Source organism: Podarcis filfolensis (assembly GCF_964270895.1).
Source record: "Podarcis filfolensis genome assembly, chromosome: 17".
Taxonomy (NCBI): domain Eukaryota; kingdom Metazoa; phylum Chordata; class Lepidosauria; order Squamata; family Lacertidae; genus Podarcis; species Podarcis filfolensis.
The window spans coordinates 6,964,580-6,989,393 of NC_139621.1; the positions used below are offsets into that span (position 1 = coordinate 6,964,580).

A 24,814-nucleotide genomic window follows, 5' to 3' on the forward strand; every position below is an offset into this window, starting at 1 on the left:
CGTTGCATAGCCAGGGATTCCCCCGTCTTACGTTTGTGCTTTTGGCTCTGGTTTTTTTCTATCTTCTGCATCTATAAATGAAACTAAATGGGCTATGCCTGTTCAGATTCAGAGTGGCTCTCTACCAATTTTCTGGTACCAGTGTTAGCTGCATTCACAATCTGTCATATTCCATACACAACTGCACTCCTAACCAGTGGCGTGCGGTCAGTGGACTAGGCTAGTTCCCTAAATGTTCCGGGTAAATTAGAGTATTAAATGTATTAAAGCCTGGTGCCTCCTTCCCAAAACTCGGGAAGCTTCTCCCTGGCTTAGAGAGGGAGGTGTGATGCTCCAACTGGGTCCAAGAGCCCTTCTGCCACCTTCCCAAAGTCCACCCAGTTTTCAGAAGGAGGCGCAATGCTCAGCACGCAACGTCACAATATAGCAATGTCACACCCGCAACGGCGGCAGCCCCTCCCCCAGCCGCCTTTGCAAGTTGGCGCCTCTGGCCCTAACTGTTCCCATACCAAAAATAATAATTTGCCATACGGCACTGCTCCTAACCTTGGTAAAGAAGGGGTCCTCAATAGGGTTGTCTTCAGTTAGCATGGCTGGATTTCTTAGGAGCTTCTTATGCCCTCACACCCAATTTACTTACCATTACAGAGTCGTGGAACTACTCCAAAGCCAAAGAAGCCACCGGGAGAAGGAGACTTTGGAACAATTAAACTCATAAGCAACGGGGCATATGGGTGAGTGAGCTGACTCAGATCCCAAGCTCCTTGGATCTGCCTGCATGGAAGGGTCTCTCTTGCTTCTGGTTTGCTCCTTCAGCACCAAATCAAGCCTGGTTCAAATGCTTACCTGGCCCAAAGGTGCTGTTCCAAAAGTAGAGGAGTAGGCTATTTCAGCTGGTTTGAGTTGAAAGTATCGCACCGTTATGCTACAATCATCCATGCTGGGGAACCCATGTCCCATGTTTCTTTATGAGCATCATGGTGGAGGGGTGCAGGATCTTTGATATATAGAAGCATCTGAACCAGGCTTGGAAGTTCAGGAGATATCCCTTGGGAAAAAAGAAGAAGAATTACAATGGTACCTCTGGATGCGAACAGGATCTGTTCCGCAGCCCCGTTTGCATCTTGAGTAGAACGCAACCCGCGACTGCACGTGCGCGGGTTGTGATTCGCTGCTTCTGCGCATGCGCGTGACGTCATTTTGAGCGTCTGCGCATGCACGAGCAGCGAAACCCAAAAGTAAGCGTTCCGTTAACTTCCGGGTCGCCATGGAGCGTAATCTGAAAACGCTCAACCTGAAGCACATTTAACCTGAGGTATGACTGTATAAGGGTTTTTCAACCACACAGAAAGGAGAAGAATAACGGTAAATTCCTGTCATAGTAAGATGGTGTAGGGAACTGGATCTGTTGAGTGGGTCAGATTCCCAAATTACACACAGACACATGCAGGCCAAGTTTGGCAGATGTGTGGGGCAACCCACCTGTCCATCACCTGGCATCATAATGACTTTACACAGGTCAGAGTTCCAAGGAAACCTTCCAATAGGCTTGCTCTGGAGAGACAGAAGATGCTACATCATTGAACTGAGCATTTCTCCCTCTCTCTCAATAGGAAGCAATGTGGATTCAGAGTACTGTATTTTTAATCCAAAATACTCAAATTTTTAAACAGCATTTTCCTATTTGTAGAGGGGATGCTTTGTATCTAAACTGCTTCCTCTGGAGAGAAAGTTGGACATTTTTCTCTCCTCAAAGGAAGCAGCTTGCATTTACACTTGCTCCAGCATTTTGGAATGCAAACTGCTTCCTCCCTCCCTCCCCCTCAGCAGCCCATCCTAGCCAGGCTCTCTGTCACTGTATTGATGCTGACAGGGAACCGTACTTGTATAGGAACAGCAGGGAGCCCCATTTAAGGGACATCCATATTTGCCTAAAACCAGCTGTCACATATGATGTCAATTGTGGGATACCACCAAGAAGGCCCTGTTTCGTCTTAATACTTGCCTCAGACTGAGACAGCAGAGGCACCTGGAGGGAGGGTTCTGAAGAAGGCGTCAAAGAGAAGGCAGGGCGATGTGGGAGCGGGGTGTTCTTCAGGTCGCAATCCTCAGACAGCTTCCCACCCAAGGATGGCCCAAGATCTTTTGCCACCTTAAGGGTTTGCAATGATGTGTAATGTTGGTGCAGTGGACATATGAGTGGACAAGGGTGGCGCTGTGGGTTAAACCACAGAGCCTAGGACTTGCCAATCAGACGTTGCTCGGTCCCTGCTCCTGCCAACCTAGCAGTTCGAAAGAACCTCAAAGTGCAAGTAGATAAATAGGTACCGCTCCAGCGGGAAGGTAAACGGTGTTTCCGTGCACTGCTCTGGTTCACTAGAAGCAGCTTAGTCATGCTGGCCACATGACCCGGAAGCTGTACGCTGGCTCCCTCGGCCAATAAAGCAAGATGAGCGCCGCAACCCCAGAGTCGGCCATGACTGGACCTAATGGTCAGGGGTCCCTTTACCTTTAAGCCTCACTGCCCCCTCCCAAAAGCTCTGGGTAAAAGCTAGTTTACCAGCCCATTGTCTAAAGAGGGGAGAGAGTCTAGTATTTATAGAGCGAGGATCAAGATCCCTTAATACACCTGGATTCTCTGCTGTGTTCTTGGAGAAGTGCTTTGTGGGTTGGGGCTGCCTCTTGCTGAGCACATCCCCTCTGCTTTCTCCGCCTCCTCCTCTCATAGAGCTGTGTATCTGGTGCGGCACAAAGAGACCCGGCAGCGCTTTGCCATGAAGAAGATCAACAAGCAAAACCTCATCCTGCGCAACCAGATCCAGCAGGCCTTTGTGGAGCGCGACATTTTGACTTTTGCAGAAAACCCCTTTGTGGTCAGCATGTTCTGCTCTTTTGAGACCAAGCGCTACCTCTGCATGGTCATGGAATATGTCGAAGGTACACGGCCTCAGAACTCCTGAAGGGACTCAGATACCCCCTGGTCTCTCAGTATCACACAAGTCAGCTTTCAGGTTACATATGGAAATGAAATCCCATGTGTGAGCTTGCAGGAAACAACCCATTCTGAGAGCAGCAGCGGTTATCAGATACTCATGAGCAAACAACGTGCACATCCTTTGTTGTACAAATAATATCCAGTTATTATTATTATTTATTAAATTTATCTATTAAATTAAAAATGTAGCTCAGAAGTTGAGAAAAGCATCTTTCCTGGCCATCCAAACTGATCTTATCCTTCTCAGTTCATTAGCACCCAAGCTCCTCAACCAGTGGTTTCATTACTTTTAGTCAGGACAGATGTTACTGGAAGCTCTAAGATGATGATGATGATGATGATGATGATGATAATACCTTTATTGTCAGTGTACAACCTGTGTACCATGAAATTAACTGAGCCTCCCTGCCTCCACACAAACACTGTCTTTTATTCAAAAAATCTCTTTTATTCAACTGTGTCTCTGGATTCAAAGCAAGCTTGGATTGTAGGAGATGGCAGAGTCCCTGTGTGCCTGGCAGGAGCTTCCAGCATCCTGTTAGCTTTTTCAGCAAGCAAGATTGGAAACACCTCTCTTTAAACCAGTCTCAGGTCGAAAGATCACCTAGGTATTTTAATATTACCGTATTTTTCGCTCTATAAGACGCACCAGACCACAAGACGCACCTAGTTTTTGGAGGAGGAAAACAAGAAAAAAAATATTCTGAATCTCAAAAGCCAGAACAGCAAGAGGGATCGCTGCGCAGTGAAAGTAGCAATCCCTCTTGCTGTTCTGGCTTCTGGGATAGCTGCGCAGCCTGCATTCACTCCATAAGACGCACACGCACTCCCCCTTACTTTTTAGGAGGGAAAAAGTGAGTCTTATAGAGCAAAAAATACGGTAAATACAGCATGAATGTAAGGCAAAGGGAGCCAAACCTTGTACCTGCCCTCCTACAGACTGTGCTTCTTAGCATTCCAAATGGCATGGCACTGGAGGACTGCAAGCTCCGATCAAGGACAGGAACAGAGCAGTAGTCCTGCACTGTGCAAACAGCGTGGCCTGCTAGCTGCCTCCCTAACCACTTGGCCCTTTTCCCAGCAGGCGGGGACTGTGCCACACTGTTGAAGAACATAGGGGCACTGCCCGTGGAGATGGCCCGCATGTACTTTGCCGAGACCGTCCTCGCGCTGGAGTACCTGCACAACTATGGCATCGTCCACCGTGACCTAAAGCCCGACAAGTATGAAGCGGAGAGCCAGAGCCTCTCCTGGGCTATCTTGCTGGGAGAAGAGCTTTGCTGACATCCCCTGGGTTCCTTTGCCAAAAGTGGGGGCGGGGGGGGGGCAAGGTGTTTCTGTGATCTGAGCTCTCTTGACGGTTGTTTCTCCGGCTTTCTCCTCAGCCTGCTGATCACTTCCATGGGGCACATCAAGTTGACAGACTTCGGTCTCTCCAAGATGGGGCTGATGAGTCTCACCACCAACTTGTACGAGGGTCACATTGAGAAGGATGCCCGGGAGTTCCTGGACAAACAGGTGGGCACCCTGATGGTGTGCGTGAGAGAGGAGCGTTGTGGGCATAGCTGTCAACTTTCAGCAGCCTCAAAAATAAGGGATCAGCAGCCTCACCTGTCCTGGGGACAGTCTACGGGATATCTAACAATCCAGGATAGCAGCGGGAAACAGTGCTGGAATAAGGGAATTTCCCGCAAAAAAAGGGAAGGTTGACAGCTATGGTTGTGGGTGGGTGAGGGGGCAGAATTTGAAGCATGCCATTGAAATTGTGTGGGAGACTATAACACTGCCCTGTGGTGCAGATCAAGGCTGATCCAGGGGAGTTCTTCCTGCTCCTCTCAGATTGTGTTTACATACAAACGACAGAAGTAAGAGGACATTAATCTCAGTTAGTCATTGGCTATGGGGGTTTTCACTACCGCCAGACCACTTGGTAAATATTTAGGGAGGTATGAGATAAGAGAGTACAAAAACCCCTGGAAGCTCTCATCTGTTTGACTTGTTTTTAAGCCCCAGCATGGACTTTAAATCAGAACTTGTCAGTCAGCAGAAGAAAGCCTTTCTTACCAAACAAGGCCTTCTGGTATTTTAGAAGGAAGACACGAGGCAGGACATGACAATTTGTCATTGTGTATGTGAGGGGGGAAGCTGTAGACTTAGGGTGTCTAACCTCCATCCCAGGGGCCTGGCAGAAGCTTTTCTGACCCCCAAGACCCCGCAGGGTGGTGGTGGTCAAAACAAAAATTATATACCCAGCTCTGGGATGGATAGAGAGGTCTGAAACCTTTCCACCCAGCCCAGGACTCTGATAGGAATGCAGATCACCCCCTTCTCAGTTGTCTCAGCTAACACGTAGGGCTGCCATATGTATGGATTTTCCCAGCTATTACTGGGATTTCATCCAATCTCTGTGCTGCTGGCTGAAGGATGGTTGGTGTCTTGGCAGGTGTGTGGCACCCCTGAATACATTGCTCCCGAAGTGATTCTTCGCCAAGGCTATGGGAAGCCAGTGGACTGGTGGGCTATGGGCATCATCCTGTACGAGTTCCTGGTGGGCTGTGTGCCATTCTTTGGAGACACCCCTGAGGAGCTCTTTGGTCAGGTCATCACTGGTAAGTGAAGGGCAAGTGTGTTTGGGTTGCTGTGATCCAGCTATGAGCTCAACATTGTTACTTGCTGGCCTTGGAATTTCCTCCAGGCTTGGCTCAGCTGCTCCTGCTCAAGCAAGGTGAATGGAGGGGTGAGAGGAGGTTGCTGTTTGAGTTGGTCGGGAGAAAAACCTTAGGAGGGTATCATGAAACAGAGTGAATCATTAAAGTGGAACTTTGGGTTCAGAGGCTCTGTGAGCTGCTTTCCATGTTAGGAAGATGCTTGGCATACGAGCCCATTTCCCAGTAACAATTAAAGCTGTCACAATAATCTACACATTGAGGAGACCCTTCTAACCCTCCCTAATCCACCCCATCAGCAGCCTCATCCATTGAGCTTCTTTGTTTCTTTCTGCTTTCAGATGACATCTTGTGGCCAGAAGGGGAGGAGGCCCTCCCAGCAGATGCTCAAGATCTCATCTCCTGCCTCCTGCAGACCAACCCCCTTCTCCGCCTGGGGGCAGGTAAAGACACTTGGTCAGGGTGCAGGGCAGTTAGTTAGGTGGGGCTTCAGTGTGTGATCCAATCCAGAAGGAGGGGAGGGATAGTCCTGCCCCCAGATCTCTAGATCCTCTTTTGGGGTGTTGCAACCTGGGACACCAAATTGTTGACCAGCTGTGGCCTTGGTGGGTCTGTGTCAACATTCCCTAAGTGCTCAGGATGTTGCCCGCCCCTCCGCCACCACCTGGCAGCAGAATCACATGTTTCTAGGATAGAGCACCTCTTGCCATGTCCAGTTTGATTGGTGGTGTTGTCCAGCAGAGGGCAGCAAGACTTTGGTCTTTGCGTTTTGCAGGTGGCGCTTACGAAGTGAAACAGCATGCATTTTTCAAAGATCTGGACTGGAACGGGCTTCTGAGGCAGAAAGCAGAATTCATCCCTCACCTAGAGTCTGAGGAAGACACCAGCTACTTTGACAGCAAGTGTTAACATTCTGCTTTCTTTTTCTCTCCCCCTTCCCAAATGTTTTCCTTTAACAAACAAGAGTGAGGCTGCTGGCCTGCACCACTTCCCACTATCCGGAAACACCTAATCCTGTATTGCTCATGTTAATAAGGGCCTTCTCCTTCCTTCTTCCATACCAGAGAGGCGTCAGTGGGGGATTTCCATTGCAAATATCAGCTTCAGAGGAAACATTTTCACCAGGGGCCCCACCAGGAGAAAAGGGCCACAGCTCAGTGGCAGAGTAATGCCTGCAAGCAGAAGGTCCTAAATTCGTCTCTGGCACTTCTAGCTGGCACTAGGAGAGACCCCTGCCTGGAACTCTGGGAGAACTGCTGTCACTCAGTGTAGACAGTGTGGAACATTATGAACCAGTGGTTGCCTCTGTAGCAGGCAGTGCATTGTGTTCCAGTGAGAGTCACACCACTGCAACTGCTATTGTATTATTATTTTTTTAAGATGTATGTCAAACACATCTGAAGGCAGCCCTGTTTAGGGAAGCTTTTAATGTTTGATGCATTACTGTATTTTAATATTATGTTGGAAGCTGCCTAGAGTGGCTGGGGAAACACAGCCAGATGGGCGGGGTATAAATAATAAATTGTTATTATTATTATTATTATTATTATTATTATTATTATTATTACACTGTCAGGATGCTGTCAGCGGCTTCTAGCTGGCTGCCCAGGAAAGCATGAAGACAAGGAAAAGTTTCTTACCTTCCTTTTTTATTTCAATATTACAGAGAGAGGCTATAGAACCCAGCCTCTTGGATAATGGGTTTGTCCTGAGTGAATCTCCACATCCACACACCCACACACACCCATCTCTCCCACTTCCTCATTTGTCATTCTCATCGTCTCCTCTACGGGTCCTGCTATGTGTCTTTGAGCTCTTAGCTCTCCTACTTTAAAGGCTCACTGGGTTCTGGGAGATAGGGAGTCTGGAATGCTTTCTAAAGACACCGTGTCAGCCAGCTGCCGTGCCGGTCCTGCCTCCTCCTCTCCCGTTATTTCCCAACTTTTCCCTTCATCTGCCTCTGAGCTGTGACCTCCCTCAAACCCCTGTTGTCAATCTATACTGTCTTCCTCTTCCTCCTCCCTGGAAGGGTCAGGCTGGGGAGGCGGTCTCCACCATTCCTCCTCTGCCCAGTCCCTGACAAACAAATTCTTAAAACGTAATGCGCTAAATGCTAAGGTGCATCTGATGTCCTGCCTAGTTTGGTTCACACGGCTAAGATCAAAGATAAGCCTCTGCCCGCTCTGGGCTTGAAATCTTTATCATCCATGCCATACAACTGTAGGTGATTGACAGGTAGGTGACCCCTCACCCACCTGTCAAAAATGGTCCATGGAGGGTGGATTCTGGATCTGATCCTCAGGTTGAAAAGGATTCCCCATCTGCTCTTACGTGACAATGGCAGCATAATTCTGGGAGATGATGGGGACATTCTAGGGTTCTCATTTGTTTTTAATTACATGGGTATGCTCCTCATCTTTGGGGTGGGGGTGCAAAGGGAGAGGCTATTTGTCCTGGTGGGGCTTTGTTTCTGTTTTTCCAAGCTTCCTTCCTGTTCAGGGTGAGATGTTCCACTTGGGTGCAGGAATGAAGCTGCCTCTGTGATGTTTTTCTTTCTCTAGCCATTTGGGGCCAGGCTTAGAGGGAATGTGGGCAACTCAACAGCAATCCTGCTGCCCAGGTCTCCCGCAGCTCCCATGAGACAGTTTTCCTCTTTCCAGCTCGCTCCGATCGTTACCACCACATTAACTCATATGATGAAGATGACACGACTGAAGATGAACCTGTGGAAATAAGGCAGTTTTCATCTTGCTCTCCCAGGTTCAGCAAGGTGAGAGTCCTCACTGACTGCATTTAATTTGAATTGTTGTTGTTGTTTAACACTGGTGCTATGGTTGTAGAGTGTGTGCTCAGAAGCCCAGAGTTTAAATCTCACCTCAGCCTCATGGTCACAAGTGTCCCTAGCCACTTCCATCTCTGTCACCTCTCTTTCTTTCTGCAAATAAACCAGGATATTGTTACTGGCCTACTTGGCAGGGTTGCTGTAAGGATTACTAAGATAATGTATGTGAAATGCTATAAATACTTTTAATTGCTCTATGAAATGCTGCTGTTGTCTTCTTCATTCTTCTCCTTACCATCAGCCAAACACATTAGCAAAATGTGTTTGGGAGCACAGTGCAATGAGGAGTCGGGATTTGAATGGCGTATGTTGGGGGGTGGGTAGCCAATAAATGTATTGGCTATCTTCATAGCGCATCTCTGTAGGGAGACAATACAATAGGAGATTGTCAGCAGCAGCACAGCCCTATGCAAACTTATTCACTTAAGTGTGCAGAACTATGGTTTCCAAGTCGTGTCTTTGTTGAGCTAATGTGTGGGTGGGTGTGGGTAGGTGGCTGGGTATTTTCAGGCGAAGATTGGCAGGAAGAAGGGATGCTTGACGTCTCCCGCATGGGCCAGATCTGCACACTCAGACCTTTCTAAGACTGTTCCCAGCACCCCTGGTATAGGATCTGAAACCAGCAGTAACCCTCACTGATGGAAAACATATACAGTGGTACCTCTGGCTACAAACTTAATTCTTTCTGGAGGTTCGTTCTTAACCTGAAACTGTTCTTAACCTGAGGTACCACTTTAGCTAATGGGGCCTCCCATGCTGCTGCTACGCAATTTCTCTTCTCATCCTGGGGCAAAGTTCTTAACCAGAGGTACTACTTCCAGGTTAGCGGAGTCTGTAACCCGAAGTGTTTGTAACCTGAAGTACCACTGTACTTGAAATCACTTTGTGGGCAGTGCGGGGTTTTCTGTGGAGAACTGAAAGATTTGGGAAGGTTTAAGAGCACAGCCGTGCTATGTGTTAATTCTTGGCAGCTGAGATACCTTTCAAATTTTCCCTTACAAACACCAAAGAATGTCTTAGAAGGCTCTGGGTGCTGTGTTTTGTTTTTGTTGTTATATCCTCCACACAACATGCTTCTGAGTGTGTGTCCTCAGGGGCAAGTTTATTGCCTAATTAATCGAACTTATGTTTTCACCTGTGGTTTTAGTGCTGCATGAATGATTGATGGATTGTTTCGTGGATGGTTGGGTCAACTGCTTTGCGGCCGTCTGTAGTGAAAAACAGTCTATAAATAAGGAAAACGAATACATATTTATTTATGTAGACAAGGATTAAATGTAAGGTATTGGTTGTGTTTAGAATTGATTTATGAAAGATTTAGAAAACTTATTGATTAGAATATTTGTGTGAGATTGTACGGGAAAAATACAGAATAACAGATACAATCTTGCTTAAAATGTATATAGGAAGTGCAGTGTAAGCAATGGAAGTCAATCAATGAAATTGTATTATTATTTTCATATTGAGATATTTGTAGAATAAACTTGGAAGAAATTCTTCCAGCTTTTCTTCTTCTTTTCTCTTTATTTTTTCTTCTTTTTTCTTTTCCCCCCCTCTTTTGTTCCTTTTTTATATATATGTGCTTATTTGAAATATATATGTATGTATTTGCAATATTTTGCTTCTATTTTGTGACAATTATGTTAAATAAATAAAAAATAAAAATAAATACATAAGCAATAAAGCTGCTCCTTATAGCACATTGCTGTACCATTTCTCACCTTTCTGGCCTTTGCCACCTGCCCCCCCCCAATACAGGTGTACAGCAGCATGGAGCACCTCTCCCAGCATGAGCAGAAGACTCCAGGTGTCACCAAGAGGGACCAGAGCAACAAACACAAAGATGAGAAGCTCAGCAAAAGGGAGAGCCTGGGCAGCTTCACCCTTCGAGAGAAAAGCTGGCGTACCAACTCCCCTGAAATGTGAGTCTCCACCCTGTGGCTTTTGTTCCTCAGCCCCCAGACCTGGAGGAGACTGAGGGCACTTGGAAGAGGAGCTCTCACTCCAGCTCTGAGAGGCAAATGTGGGCTTCAGGGTTTCCTGGATATTCCAGGGCTCTGGTCCCAACCTCTGGTCCCTGGCAGATGCTAGCTTCTGTTAGTCCAGCACTTCCCCATATGCCCTGAGGACTTAGCAGAGAAAACTAGAAATATCAGCTGAATACAGGATGCTGAGAAAATGGACGCCGTCTGTCTAACTAGTACATTAATCAGCTGTTCCCAGAATCAGAGAATTGTAGCGTTAGAAGGGACTGCGAGGAACATCTAGTTCACCCCCCTGCAATGCTGGAATCTGTTGCCCTACATGAGGCTCAAACTCACAACCCTGAGATTAAATCTCATGCTCTACTGACTGAGCTTAAATGTAATGCATTTCTGAATTACCGAAATCTCAGTGTAGGTGCAATATAAGTGAGGCACGGACTAAAGTACAGGATGACATAAAGTTCAACAAACAATTGCTTTCTCCTCATTCTTTGGAGGGAAGATAATCTTTTAAAGTTCTTTTTCATTCCTTATTATAGTACAGTGGTACCTCGGAAGTCGAACGGAATCCGTTCCGGAAGTCCATTTGACTTCCAAAATGTTCGGAAACCAAGGCATGGCTTCCGATTGGCTGAAGGAAGCTCCTGCAGCCAATTGGAAGCCGCGTAAGCCGCGTCGGACGTTTGGGTTCCAAAGAACATTCACAAATCAGAACACTCACTTCCAGGTTTGCGGCATTCAGGAGCCAAAACGTTTGACTCACAAGGTGTTTGACTCGCAAGGTACAACTGTAATGCTCTCAGTGCAAAATGTAACGCTTTAGGCATTTATTTCCCAACACCACCACCCCTGTACTCTTAAGTTGCAGCCCTAACAATTAAAATGTCTCCTCACTTATTGCAACTGAATCCACTGAAGATTCACTTCTGAACTGGGGAACCTGCAATCTTCCAGAGACTCTTGGACTCCAACTCCCATCAGCCCCAGCCAGTGTGGCCAGTGGAAAGGGATGATGGGAGTTGTAATCCTGAAGCATCTGCAGGGCCACAGGCTCCCCATCCCGGCTTTAGCTAAAGTAGATTGTGCTCCAGTTAGTAAAGGTAAAGGGACCCCTAACCATTAGGTCCAGTCATGACCGACTCTGGGGTTGCGGTGCTCATCTCGCTTTATTGGCCGAGGGAGCCGGCGTACAGCTTCTGGGTCATGTGGCCAGCATGACCAAGCCGCTTCTGGCCAACCAGAGCAGCGCACGGAAACGCCGTTTACCTTCCCGCTGGAGCGGTATCTATTTATCTACTTGCACTTTGATGTGCTTTCGAACTGCTAGGTTGGCAGGAGCTGGGACCGAGCAATGGAAGCTCACCCCGTCCCGGGGATTCGAACCGCCGACCTTCTGATCGGCAAGTCCTATGTGCTCCAGTTACAGCACTAATAATAATTTAAAAAGCTCTAAGGCCTCCTGACACAAGTTGAGCCCTGGCTGGCATTTTGGACATGGCGTCAGGTGTTTGGGGTGGGGGGGGTGAGCCATCTTGCTTGTTTTCTGTCTCTCAGGAAGCGGCTCTCAGCATCGGAGTCCTCCTACACCGAGAGCGATTCCAGCCCCCCGCTGGGTGCACGTCGGCGCTTTTCGGCCCTGATGGACACCAGCCGTTTTGCCGTGCCCCTGGAAACCGACAGCGAGAGTCTTGGCAAGGGGCCTGCGAAGGCTCCTGCGGAAAACGGGCCCCCGGGGTCCACGCCCCAGGTGGAAGGCAAGGAGAGCAAGGAAGGGGCAGCTGGAGAGGCTGGGCAGAGTCCTGCCCCTGTAGAGACTGAGGCAGGTGAGTAATGGCCTCTTGCTGAAAGCCCTCACTCTGGCAGTTGGGGGCCCAATTTGCTGTTTACATGAGATGTGCCTATTACAGTCTGAACAGATTCTTGGTACGTCGCCTCCCTTTTGACATCTGTTTTGTGCAGCCAAAGTCCTCTCCCTTGCAGCCTCTGGTGAGGAGATGCAGCCTGGCTCAGGGAGACCACACATCCCTAGGGAGCAGGGAGCAGTGCACCCCAGATCCCTTAAATCACCCCTTGGCAGATCCAAGCACTCCGGTCTTGGTTCTAAGGCAAATCTCAAGTGTACAGTTAGCCTCTCGGGACCTTTCCGGTAGGCATTGCACAATGCAGCGGTTGCAGAGGATCCAAACGTCTGTTTTCCCATCAATTGCCAGGAAATTGCAATTTCCCAACATTCGGGCTGCAAGGTTTTGTTGCTGGAGAAACTCGAACCTTCCTCCCACCAGCACCGCACAAATCTCCTGATAACGCATCCATTGCGATAAGGAGTACACTAGGCAATGTGTATTTGGTGCAGGCCCTTCAGCCGATCGCTTGCAACCAATTCCATTCTTGCACAGCCTCCGGTAATTTCAGTGGGCTTGCGCAGGAAGATTTCCTGGTGGATTGTGACTTATGGGTCGGATCCATCAGCCTCCCACTCTGCCGCCCAAAATTTGCTGCGTGAGACAGTTGCTTCACGGTAGGAATGGCTCTGTGGCAATGGGTGACACAACTCTCTTCCTGCCTCTGCCAGGGTCATTTTGCAACCCTTTTATTTCTTTGTTTACATGTTGGAGGTGAAGTCCCACTCCATGGCGCCATATAGGAGGGAGGAGCTCCATGAAGTGCTTTTAAAACAAAAGCAAAAAAGGGGTGACTGCCCCTTTGATGCAACCTTGCCCCTTTGCTTCTTTAATTTTTTTGTTTTCTCCCAAACTACTTTATTTGGGAGGAGGCATGCTTTTTTCTGTAATTTGGTTTTTTAGATGTTGCACACTCCCCTTACCCAGAGCCAATGCACATCCTCCTCTCTTTCCCCCCAAATAGATTCTGGCACTAGATTGGGGCTACTAGCAGGTGTGCAGTCCTATGAATAAAATGTGGTGGTTGCGGGGAGATTATTTTGTAAAAGCCTATCAAGCTGCACATTCCACCATCAGCTGTCTCCCTTCTTGCAGAGTGGCTGGGGAAACCCAGCCAGATGGGTGGGATATAAATAAGAAAATATTGTTGTTATTCTTGCACATAGCAAGCCCCCCTCTCTGTCCCTCAGTGCTTGGGTTGCCTACCCTGTTTCTACCCCAGGAACAGACACGTCTGCTACAAGTTCTCAAAGGCTCTAGCAAACCCTGAGATTTCCAAAAAGAGCAAATGCAGCAGTTACTTCTATTCTAGTAATATCTGCCAAGAAGTTTGATTGGAATCTGGGCTTCCCCCCATGTTTGTCAGAGCTTGCGTGGCTGCAGAAAACCCTAAAATGGTGAGAGCCTTGTCAGCCCAGGTGTGTGTAGGATCAGACCGAAAGGTTCCTCTGCTACTGGGATACTGTCCTAAAACAAGCCCTTACCTGACCCCTGGTGATTTTAACAAGCCCTCAGCTGGTGCTCTTGGAGGGGGTAAGGTGCCCAGGGTGGGGGGCAGGTAGAGCCATCCCTTTGCATGGCATCCAAGGTGTTAGCCATGTCTAATAAGAAAAGGGAAAGGGCAATGATTCCTTGCAGAGTCTTGCAGCCCAAGCATCGATTTGCATGGCTTCAGCTCCTTTATGCAGTCCACAGAACTGAGGGCAGGCAGCTTGGCAATTGCAATATCAGGTGTGCATTAGTAGCACTTACTAAGAGGTCCTTTTCGCACTATTTGTGAGAGTTTGGTGGGCATGCTGGGGCTTGGCCCTAGGCCTCTGAGCTCCGCTGGGGCGCAACCCCATCTCCTCAGCTCCACCTCGAGAAGGCCTAGGCAGGCAGAGTCGCCCTGCCTGGTGCTCCGCACTCTGTCTGCGTGATGAGGAAAGGCGAAATCTTTGGGCGTGGTGTTTGTGATCCTCTCGGGTGGCTGGGGGTTTGGACAGTCCCTGCCGCGGCCCCCTCTGCTCTGTGCTCCTTGTTTGAAGGCGGGGGCCCCTGGCACGTGGTCCTCTGATGTAGGGCTTGAGTCATCACCCCTCTCTCTCCCCTCCCCAATAGGCAATAAATCAAAAGCGGGTGAGCTACAGCCCCCAAAGGAGCTGGACCCATCAGCCCCCAAAGCCACCAATGACTTGGTGCTGCGCCGGGCCCGCCACCAACAGCTCTCAGGGGACGCCACGGCCGAGAAGCGCAGCTCCCGCACAGGGGGCAAGGTCATCAAATCTGCCTCCGCTACTGCGCTGTCCGTCATTATCCCCACAGGTACGGGCCTCCTCCTCTCGCCCCCCTGCACATAACCAGCAGGCACAGCACTAACCCCATAGGAACGGCATCCCACTTTGAGCCTGACACCCCACCCCCTGCTCTCAGCCCACCCCCTGCCCCCAGGGGCACTGGGCTTCTCACGACAAACCGTCCATCCTGCTTGACAGCATCTTGGCCTGTCTTTCATGCTGTATCCACCCGCCCTTGCACAGAACCGCTCCCCTTCCATCGGGCCGGCCTGTCCCGGCGGACCGCATCCTGATCAAGACCGTCCAGTCCCTGAAGACAGGACCCATCTGCCGCTACTCCAGTAGGAATGAACACTCCCCACTCACTGCAGCCTTCATCAGCTCACAGCCCCCAACCTCTCACTTATCAACCCTGCATGCTGTACCCACCCTTCCGGCACTTCTAACATAGTTGCTGAGCTGTGTGCGTTTTGTGCCAATAGAAAAAAAGGTATTCCATAAGAAAAATGGAACTCTGGGCCATGCACAAACTTATGCAAATGAAGCATATTTGCATGTACAACTTCCTCTGTTGATTTAGATTTTGCAGCTTCTACAGTTTTGCATAGTTTGTTCTGCTTCTGTCGTTTATGGAGAGACAGAAAGGACCCCCTGAATGCTGGGAATCTTATTCAGTTACGCCTCTTAAGATTTAAGCAAGCATTGCCCACACACTGTCAATTGCACCATGAGGGCTGGAAACTTGCTTTTAATTTAAATGCAAAGGGAGGTTCTTGGGAAGCTGAACGTTGTGCCAAAAGCCCGCAGCCTTCTGCAGCTTGAAATTGCACCATGCAGGCCTTTGTCTGTGGCAGGGGTCTATAGCTGTATGCTTAAACTGGGGGTGGGGAGCCCTTTCCGATGCTGCTGGGTTCCAACTCCCACCAATCCTAGCCAGCATGGCCAGTGGTAAGGGATGATGGGAAGTGGTAGCCCAACAGCACCTGGAGGGCCACAGAGAATAGGGAAAGGCACCACTGATTTTCCCTTTCCTGCTAGAAGGGCACACACCAGGCTTCATTTGCCTTTGGGACCTGCGGGAGCACTTCGCCCTAGCCTGCACGACACCCACCTACCCCGACGTACCATTTCCCAAGCTCAAAACCGCCCTTGGAAGTGTTGCAGCTTCTGTACTTTTCCCTCGCTGCCAACAGGTCTTGGGAAACGACTGAAAGGAACAGGCGGCTGGCCTTAGGCTGGGTGCAGAGACCAGAAAGTACAAGTTTGCAGGACCTAGAGCAGGGGAGGCTGGGGGCCAGGGCTCCTGTTCTGGGAGGCAAGAGGTGCTCTTGTGTTCTTGCCCCATGGAATGGCAGAGGGCTTCTTGCTTCCCCTTTAGTTTTTCTCTCCCTCTCCCTCCTCGCAGTGGAACAGCACAGCAGCTCACCTTTGGCCAGCCCCATGTCCCCCCGGTCACTCTCCTCCAACCCGTCGTCCCGCGATTCCTCACCGTCCCGCGACTACTCGCCCGCCGTCACCATCCTGCGCTCGCCCATCACGATCCAGCGCTCCGGGAAGAAGTACGGCTTCACACTTCGTGCTATCCGGGTTTACATGGGGGACAGCGATGTCTACAGCGTGCACCACATCGTCTGGGTAAGCGTGCGTGCCAATCCGGAGGGCACTTTGGGCAGGCGTAAGATTAACACTTGGGACGTGGGTGGCGCTGTGGGTTAAACCACAGAGCCTAGGACTTGCCGATCAGAAGGTTGGCGGTTCGAATCCTCGCAATGGGGTGAGCTCCCATTGCTCGGTCCCTGCTCCTGCCAACCTAGCAGTTCGAAGGCACGTCAAAGTGCAAGTAGATAAATAGGTACCACTCTGGCAGGAAAGTAAACGCCGTTTCCGTGCGCTGCTCTGGTTCGCCAGAAGCGGCTTGGTCATGCTGGCCACATGACCCAGAAGCTGTACGCCGGCTCCCTCTTCCAGTAAAGCAAGATGAGCGCCGCAACCCCAGAGTCAGTCACGACTGGACCTAATGGTCAGGGGTCCCTTTACCTTTTACCTTTAAGATTAACACTGCACCAAGGGGAAGGAAGAGCCCCTTACCTGCCTTGTCTGCCTCATGCTAAGAGAGCCCAAAGGGGCAAACGCTTTAGGCAACGGCCCTTGCAAGGCCAAAGCCGGGTGTGCTGTGGGCAGAAGGGGACAGCAGAGCCATGAGAGCATCTCTCTCGTCTTCTCCCCTGGCAGCACGTGGAGGAAGGTGGTCCAGCTCATGAGGCAGGCCTGTGTGCCGGAGACCTGATCACCCACGTCAACGGGGAGCCAGTGCACGGGCTGGTGCACACGGAAGTGGTGGAGCTCATCCTGAAGGTAAGCACAGAGCAGTCATGGCCTCCGAGGGCACCTGGGCAAAGTGCTGCGTCTGCTTGCTGTGCCAACAGCCAGCTCTCTCCCCTCTCTTTTGCCACAGAGCGGGAACAAAGTGATGGTGACCACCACGCCCTTTGAGAACACCTCCATCCGGATTGGGCCAGCCCGCAAGAGCAGCTACAAATCCAAGATGGCTCGGAGGAACAAGAGGAGCACCAGCAAGGAAGGGCAGGACAGGTGAGGTGCAATAACCGGGCAGGGGATGGAGAGTAAGGGGCTGGCTCCCCTCTTGGCTAATGGCTCCCCTTCCTTCCGTAGCAGCAAGAAGCGCAGCTCCCTCTTCCGCAAGATCACCAAGCAGTCCAACCTGCTGCACACCAGCCGGAGCCTCTCATCACTGAACCGCTCGCTGTCCTCCAGCGACAGCTTGCCGGGCTCTCCCACCCACGGCCTGGGCGCTCGCTCGCCCACCCAGAGCCTGCGCTCCACCCCTGACTCTGCCTACCTAGGTAGGAAACCCAAGGGGGCTGGGCTGCAGCAGGCGGGTGGGTGGGGAGAGGGTTAGGGAGGTGGGGGACATTTGCTCCCAAAGATGTTCTTTTTGTTTTGTTTTGTTTTGTTTTGTTTTTTGTTTTGTTTTTTGTTTTGTGTGTTTTGTGTTTTGTTTTGTTGGTTTTCACATATTACATTACAATACAGATGTATCAAAGCCAACACCATTTCCTCCCCATCCCCCCCATACATTTACATTTCTATTTCCTCAATCCATCATATTATTCTTTTCTCCTTCCTCCCACTTCCCTCCACCCCCACTCGATTTCCTCCACATTATACAATTTACAATAATCTTTGCATTCTACAATATTCTCAAATCATCTTATCTTACCATACTAATTTTTCTTCCATCCAGTACTTCACATTTTAATCTAGGCATATTAGCGTATCTTTTTTTGAGCAATATTTTGCCATATATTCATCAAAACATTTCCACTCCTTTTTTAATTTTTGATTTGACTGATTTCTTATTATAGCAGTTAATTTTGCCAAGATTAAATATTCATTTTGTTTACAAAGCCATTCCTCCCCCAAAGATGTTCTTAATGGGGTGGCAGTGGGGGGGGGCAGAATTGCATGTTGTGAGCTCTTGCTGCCTCTCACCCCGGAGGGAGTTGAGACTGGCTTGGAGCATACCTGGTGCCCAGCCAGGGCTGCTGGTCTCCTGCCTCTCAGCCTGGCCCCTTCCCCTTTGCCCCCCCTCACAGGTGCCTCTTCACAGAGCAGCTCCCCAGCCTCCAGCACCCCCAACTCGCCAGCTTCCTCATCCCACCACATGCGGCCCAGCACCCTGCACGGCCTGTCTCCCAAGCTGCACCGCCAGTACCGCTCCGCGCGCTGCAAGTCGGCCGGCAACATCCCCCTCTCGCCCCTGGCTCACACGCCCTCGCCCACGCAGTCCTCGCCGCCCCCGCTGCCCGGCCACACGGTGGGCAGCTCCAACACCACCCAGAGCTTCCCGGCCAAGCTCCACTCCTCGCCGCCCGTGGTGAGGCCGCGCCCCAAGAGCGCAGAGCCCCCTCGCTCGCCCCTACTGAAGCGGGTGCAGTCGGCGGAGAAGCTGGGCTCCCCGCTCAGCTCTGAGAAGAAAGTTGTGGTCAGGAAGCACAGCCTGGAGGTGGTTCACTCCGAATACCGCAAGGACTTCTATGGGGAGCCTGGCCTCCACAGCCTGGCCGAGTCCGACGGGGAGAGCCCCAGCGAGTCGGGGGCTCCAAAGCCGCTTGCCACCCGGCGCCTGGGCCGCCAGGAATCCCCTCTTAGCTTTGGGGCAGGAGATGGAGAGGCCAGCGCCCTGGAAGCCAGCATCAAGGCCAGGCTCCCGGAAGCTCTGCTGGGGGACTGCAGGAGAAGCCAAGCCGTGCAGACCGAAGAGGCGTTTGCAGGAGCCAACCGTGCCCTGGCCAAAGCCCTGAGCCCCGTGCAAGAGCACGAGCAAGGCAGGAAAGGAAGCGTGGAGGTGGAAGTCACCCCGCGAGGGCCTGTCCCCATTGTGTTGGAACCCAAGGAGAGCCAAGAGCCTGGTCCTCCAGGGAAAGCTGCCCCGGAGCATGGCCAGGACAAGGCTGGCTCACCCAAGGAGAAGTGGATCTTGGAGGTCGTGGAGGAGCACACCACCCTGGGGACCTGCGCCAAGACCCCCAGCTGCCTCTGCCCAGAGGGGACCAAGAACGGGCTGAAGCGGGGCTCAGCAGAGGCAAAGGGGAAGCGGGGGAAGGAAGAGGGGCCTGCTCTGGGATCTGGGAACAAGTGTGCTGGAGACACCCCACGGCCTTCACCGCCCGCACTGGAGAAAAAGGGGGCAGCACACTGACACAGAGGACTGCCTTTCTCACTGTACTGACCCCCAGACCACGCTCCTTAGGACACCTCCTTCATCTTTGCCTTGCAGCCGTGGCAGCAGTGGGGCTGGTTAGGGCACCCACATCGAAGCTGGAGGGGGCTGACCTGTAAGTTCCCTGTAAATACGAAGGGCAGAGGCAATGATGCCTTCCCCCGCCCCCCCGGCCACCCTCCTGCAAATGGCATGCCTGGTGTTAGGCCTTGTAAAGTACCTATACATAACTCTCTCTATATATATTATATTATATTATTTATATAAATATACATATATATATATATATGAGCAAGACTACTCTATACATGAAAAGGTTAATACTGTGATCACTCCCTTCCCCAAAGCTACTCCCAAGGCCCCGTGTTTCAAGCTACTCCTTGAAGTCTGTAGGATAACAGGGGGAATGAATGGATATGCAGGGAAAAGACATCAGAACCAGAACATGCGCAGACCAAGTAAGTTGGGACGCAGAAGATTTTACTAAGTGCAGAAACCCAATTATAATTCTTGTTGCGTGTGGGTCCTTGCATGCAGAGGGGGTGTCCAACTTCATGCGAGTTCATCACTGATTGATTGAGATTGAGAGATGCCAGTCCAGGCTGGCACCACGGCAGCAGTCAGCAAGTGAGCTCCCATCCCTCAAGAGCCAAAGTCCCCACCCCCACTTTCAATTTGCTCATAGCACATGTCCAAAGCAAGTTCTTCTTTCCTGGCTCCCTTAGGTGAGGCAGGGAGATGCAGAAACCCTGAATTTATTGTTTTGCAGTTCTAATAAATACTTACCGTATTTTTCGCTCCATAAGACGTACCTGACCATAAGGTGCACCTAGTTTTTAGAGGGGGATTGCAAGAAAAAAATATTATTTAAAGGGAGCGCTGAGCAGAGCCTGTATGCATCCCAGGCTCTGCTCAGCGCTCCCTTTCACGAGCCGCGTGGAGCACGCGCGCGGCGCTTGCAGGCTTTTCCCAGAGGAGGGAGAAGGGCAGCCCGTCACTGATGGGCTGCCCTTCTCCCTCTTCGGGGAAAAGCCCCCAAGAGCCACACACACACTCCACGCGGCTCTTGAACGGGAGCCCGACTATCCCTGGCTTTTGCAGGAGGTGGGGGAAGTGACAGAGCACGTGGCTCTGTTGCTTCGCCCAGCTCCCGCAAGAGCCGTGCGCTCTTTAAAGGGAGCGTGGCTATCCCTGGCCGAAAAATACAGTAAAATATGGTAAGTAAATCATCTCGCCAAAGTGAGCACTTTAAACATCAAATTGAACTCCCTGGCAAAGCAAATTGCACATTGGTCAGTTCCTAGCATTGTACGTATGTTTGAAACTAAACAAAAGTTTGGATTTGAATGTGCCTGGATAGAGAAAAAGGCAGATTGGCCCCACCTCTAGAAAAAGCAGAGGTGCTTGAACTATAAAGGTCCCCTCCGGTGGCAGATTTGACGCACTATGAAAAGTGGTTCTGTGGGAGATTGGAATATCTGGCCTAGGGGTCACGACCAATTGGCAAATATCCCTGTACCAGCCCTGTTTAAAGGGGGCTTATGCTGGTGAACTGACTTCTTGACTTAAGTAGTGGAAGGGGTGAGCCATTTGGATTTTCCACCTTAGGAACCAAAGTATCTTGCAAAGGCAAAGCCAGACAGACTAGTGATTCTTGAGAGCCCACGTCTTTTCAAACTTGGCTTAATGAGCCCATCAAAATAAGTGGTTTCTCAGACAGTGATTTTGGAGACAACTGAAAACCATTAAAAGTGGTTGGTTACTTGGTGAAGAGGCATGTTATAGTGCAGTCTGAGCTCATGGTGGATCCCAACCTGGAAATTTTGGAGAAGGGGGGAAACAGTTTTCCACAATATTATTAATACTTTTCTGCCCCTATTCTTACATGAGGTGCCCAATGGGTGCTCACATAGCATAGCCTCTGACCTGCTGCACAAAATGGCATCTCCTGCCAATGTACTAAATGCATGCCCCTTAATGTAGAACTACCACAGCAGTCCTTGGCCCACTGGGCTGTTGCATGTCAGTGGCAAGAGCTGGCACCAGGAGGGTAGAACCATTTGGCATGTACACTAGGAAGGCAATAATGGTGCTGGAAAACGAGGATGGGCACTGCCATCGTTGCGCATTGCAATTGTGCCAGCAGCTTCTGCAGCTGCCAGTTTGGTTGAAGTCAGTCAGGAATACATTTTCCTGCAGCCACGAATTGGGCAAAATGCCTGCAGCCAACCATGCTGCCCCATCATGCAGCTGTTGTGTCATCTGTGTTTGTGGGCAATGAAGTCATCGTGCATGATGGTTCTGTAAGTTGGCAGTGTCTTGTTTTGCTGTAGAACTGTAACCTCAGAGCATGTCTGCAGCTTCTGCCCAGAGGCACAATGTCGCCAGGCCTCCAAAGGCTCAGACCCTGAAATACAGGGTACAGCTTGGCATAAGAGGGGGTGGAGCCTGCCAGGGCAGGGGCGGGGCCTAATGATGCCTGGTGGGTCTGGGGTGAAATCTGATTTCAGAGGAAATGGGCAAAAATTCTCAACCGAACTTCTCACCACCCACTCATGGCTTTAAACTCCTTCCAGTGCTCAGTCCGCTTCACAATCCTTACCTTGTTCTTAAGAACATGGGAGGAGGATGGAGCCCAGTGGAGAAATGGCAGGTGCATCCACTTAAACCTTGGGGATTGTAGCCTTGTAAATGTGGCTGCAGTTTTCTGGCTGAAAATCCTAAACTCTCATTAAACCTACAGTGCCCAAGGTTATTTAGTGGTAAGTTAAATCAACACTAAGGGACGTGGTGGCGCTGTGGTCTAAACCACTGAGCCTCTTGGACTCGCTGATCGGAAGGTCGCCAGTTCAAATCCCCACGATGAGGTGAGCTCGCATTGCTCTGTCCCAGCTTCTGCCAACCTAGCAGTTCGAAAGCACACCAGTGCAAGTAGATAAATAGGTACCACTATGGCAGGAAGGTAACTGGCGTTTCTGTGCGCTCTGGCTTCCATCATGGTGTTCCGTTGCGCCAGAAGCGGTTTAGTCATGCTGGCCACATGACCCAGAAAGCTGTCTGTGGACAAGCACCGGCTCCCTCGGCCTGAAGCGAGATGAGCGCCGCAACCCCATAGTCAGCCTTTGACTGGACTTAACAATCCAGGGGTCCTTTGCCATTTACCGTTTACCAACACTAAGTGGTTAGGTCCTGGATGCACCATATGAGAAAAATAGCCTTCTCTTCCCTCTTTGCATCTGCCCCCTCACTCTGAGGTTTTATTCTTTGGCCTGTAAATCTTAAGAAAGAAGCAAAAACCCTGCAACTTTGGGTTATGGTCAGAGAGTTGGCAGCCCTGCTGCAAATGGCAACATCAAACCCTAACCATGTGTATTCTTGACCATTCTTCTGCCTGGTTCAGCTCCCAGTCTGTCTCCAGCCGCCTTCCTCACTCACTGGTGCTCTCCCAGTCCAGTTACCTCTGAAGTGAGAGATACCCTCTATGCAATGCGAGCTGATGGCAGAAGTCTTTTTTTTACTTTTGCCCTCCCTCTCAAATTTCCCTCTTGTTACCCTGCAGCAGCCATTAACTCATCTTTCCTCAGCTATCCTGATGGTGGAAACAAATCACTTGTTTTCCTGAAGAGCTGGATCCCAGGGCATCAGATATTCCACTGGAAATAATAATAGCAATGAAGTGGGGCTTTAGGGGAAAGCCGGGTTCACTTCTGTTGAGACTTTACAACCCATGTAGTATTTCTGTTGTCTGACCAAACCAAATTTAGCCTGTTGGGCTTGATCAATCTTCCTTGCCTGGGGCAACAAAAAAACGGGATTGGGAAGCATGTGGGAAGCCAGAATACGTGGCACGTGGACTGTGTTTGACCTGGTGGGTCAAAAGCTGTGTGAGCCTGGCCAATATGCATTCTATGTCCCCCAAACCATATGAGACCTAGTGCTAGTCATAGAGATTGCTCCAGGTGAGTCTGCAAGATGCAATGCATGTGCTGAGGAAGCTACAGCCGTGGGGATAGGGATAAGTCCTAAACTGGGAGGAAAGCGAGTGGGGAAATGCTTTATCTGGATGAGGAATCTTCTTCACCAGTCCAGAGCTGCTGGACCCACAAGGAAGGAAGGCACTCGGAGAGCAGCAGGAGAACTCCAGGGAAGTAGGAGCTCCTGCCAGTCTGTCCACCTTGCAGGGAGTGTGTGTCAACGGCTGTTGCGCCCTCCAAGCTCTGACATGCATGAACGACTACTGAAGCACCCCCTGCTATGTTGGCATCTATCTGTAATGTGGATAAAGGCATATAGCCCACCTCCCTCACAAGGAGATAAGAAGCTGACAGCCACACAGTGTCTGCCCGCAGTGTGTGTCTTCTGGGCCATTATAACTTGTTTCCAGGCTTATTAAGGCAGGCACACTGTGTCATGTTAATAAACCAACCTGTACAGCAAATCTGGCCTTTAGCTTCTCTCTTATTGCTGCCTGTTTGGGACGGAGGGAAGGGGACCAGAGAGCTCCCACCTTCTTATTCCCTGAGCTCCAAGGAAAGGAAGCCAGACCCAGAAGAGACTGGGGCAGAAGAGCTGGGTCTGGGGTTGGGGTGGTTTCCTCATCCACTGTTCAGGGTGTGGGGTTCGGTTCAAAGAACGAGCGGCCCCAGCAGGGCCTAGGGCTCAGGGTTTCCCTCCCTCCCACGTGATGCCCGAGTCACTTGGCTCTTTGGAGCTTATTTTCCCTGTTCTGCCCTCTGGTCTCCTCCCTCCTGCATGGACCTGGCTTCCCTCCAGCAGCCTACAACCCCAGTGCTTACATAACAGCCAGGGCATTGTGCCAGAAGGTTAGTATTACAAACAAGGTGCCTCTTGTACACGTGAGGCTCGTCTCACACAGCCCTCTGTGCCAGGACGAGGAAACCAGGGCAGGGCCACAAGCGCATTGGCAAAGGTGCCACCCACTGCTAGTTTTCCTTATGTAGGGCTGTGGGGCTGCCCTTTCTGCATAGCTGACGAGCTGACTCACTGAGCAACCCTGAATTGCCTGGAATAGGAAATCCGGGCCTCTGACTCAAGGGCTGGCCTCTTGTGGCCAGTCTCTGACTCCGCTTGGGGTTCTCTAATCATCTGGATCCTTTTCCTCCACCCCTCTTAGGACGGGCTAGAACGAATGGTCGGATCTTTTCCCCATCCTGACTTGGGTGCTGTAACACTCTGCTGCGCTTGGTTAATTAGCACATCTGCCAGTTCCTAGACTTGTTCCTACACAGCCTCTTGATTTCCATCTGATTCTGTACCTGCTGTGTTGGGCAAAGCATGAGGAAAAGCCGGTGTTGACCACAAGGAGACAATGAGTTCAGTCCTCTGCTAACGTTCCATGTCAAGGGACCTCCTTCTGTCACCTCCAAAACAGAAAAGTAGGTGTC

General features: G+C 50.5%; 1 protein-coding gene across 1 annotated transcript in view; it reads left to right on the forward strand.

Moving 5' to 3' along the window:
• Positions 1 to 23,847, forward strand: part of MAST1 (microtubule associated serine/threonine kinase 1) — a 101,927-nt gene extending 78,080 nt beyond the window's left edge. Inside the window, exons 12-28 of the mRNA XM_083592797.1 lie at positions 649 to 734; positions 2,729 to 2,937; positions 4,080 to 4,218; positions 4,381 to 4,513; positions 5,439 to 5,604; positions 6,003 to 6,104; positions 6,437 to 6,559; positions 8,322 to 8,431; positions 10,262 to 10,425; positions 12,043 to 12,311; positions 14,490 to 14,693; positions 16,071 to 16,300; positions 16,898 to 17,020; positions 17,121 to 17,257; positions 17,339 to 17,529; positions 18,283 to 20,196; positions 20,632 to 23,847. Coding sequence (XP_083448923.1) covers positions 649 to 734; positions 2,729 to 2,937; positions 4,080 to 4,218; positions 4,381 to 4,513; positions 5,439 to 5,604; positions 6,003 to 6,104; positions 6,437 to 6,559; positions 8,322 to 8,431; positions 10,262 to 10,425; positions 12,043 to 12,311; positions 14,490 to 14,693; positions 16,071 to 16,300; positions 16,898 to 17,020; positions 17,121 to 17,257; positions 17,339 to 17,529; positions 18,283 to 19,388 — 3,492 coding nt within the window. The 3' untranslated portion in view covers positions 19,389 to 20,196; positions 20,632 to 23,847. The remainder of the gene's footprint in view (positions 1 to 648; positions 735 to 2,728; positions 2,938 to 4,079; positions 4,219 to 4,380; positions 4,514 to 5,438; positions 5,605 to 6,002; positions 6,105 to 6,436; positions 6,560 to 8,321; positions 8,432 to 10,261; positions 10,426 to 12,042; positions 12,312 to 14,489; positions 14,694 to 16,070; positions 16,301 to 16,897; positions 17,021 to 17,120; positions 17,258 to 17,338; positions 17,530 to 18,282; positions 20,197 to 20,631) is intronic.
• Positions 23,848 to 24,814: the final 967 nt, after the last annotated feature.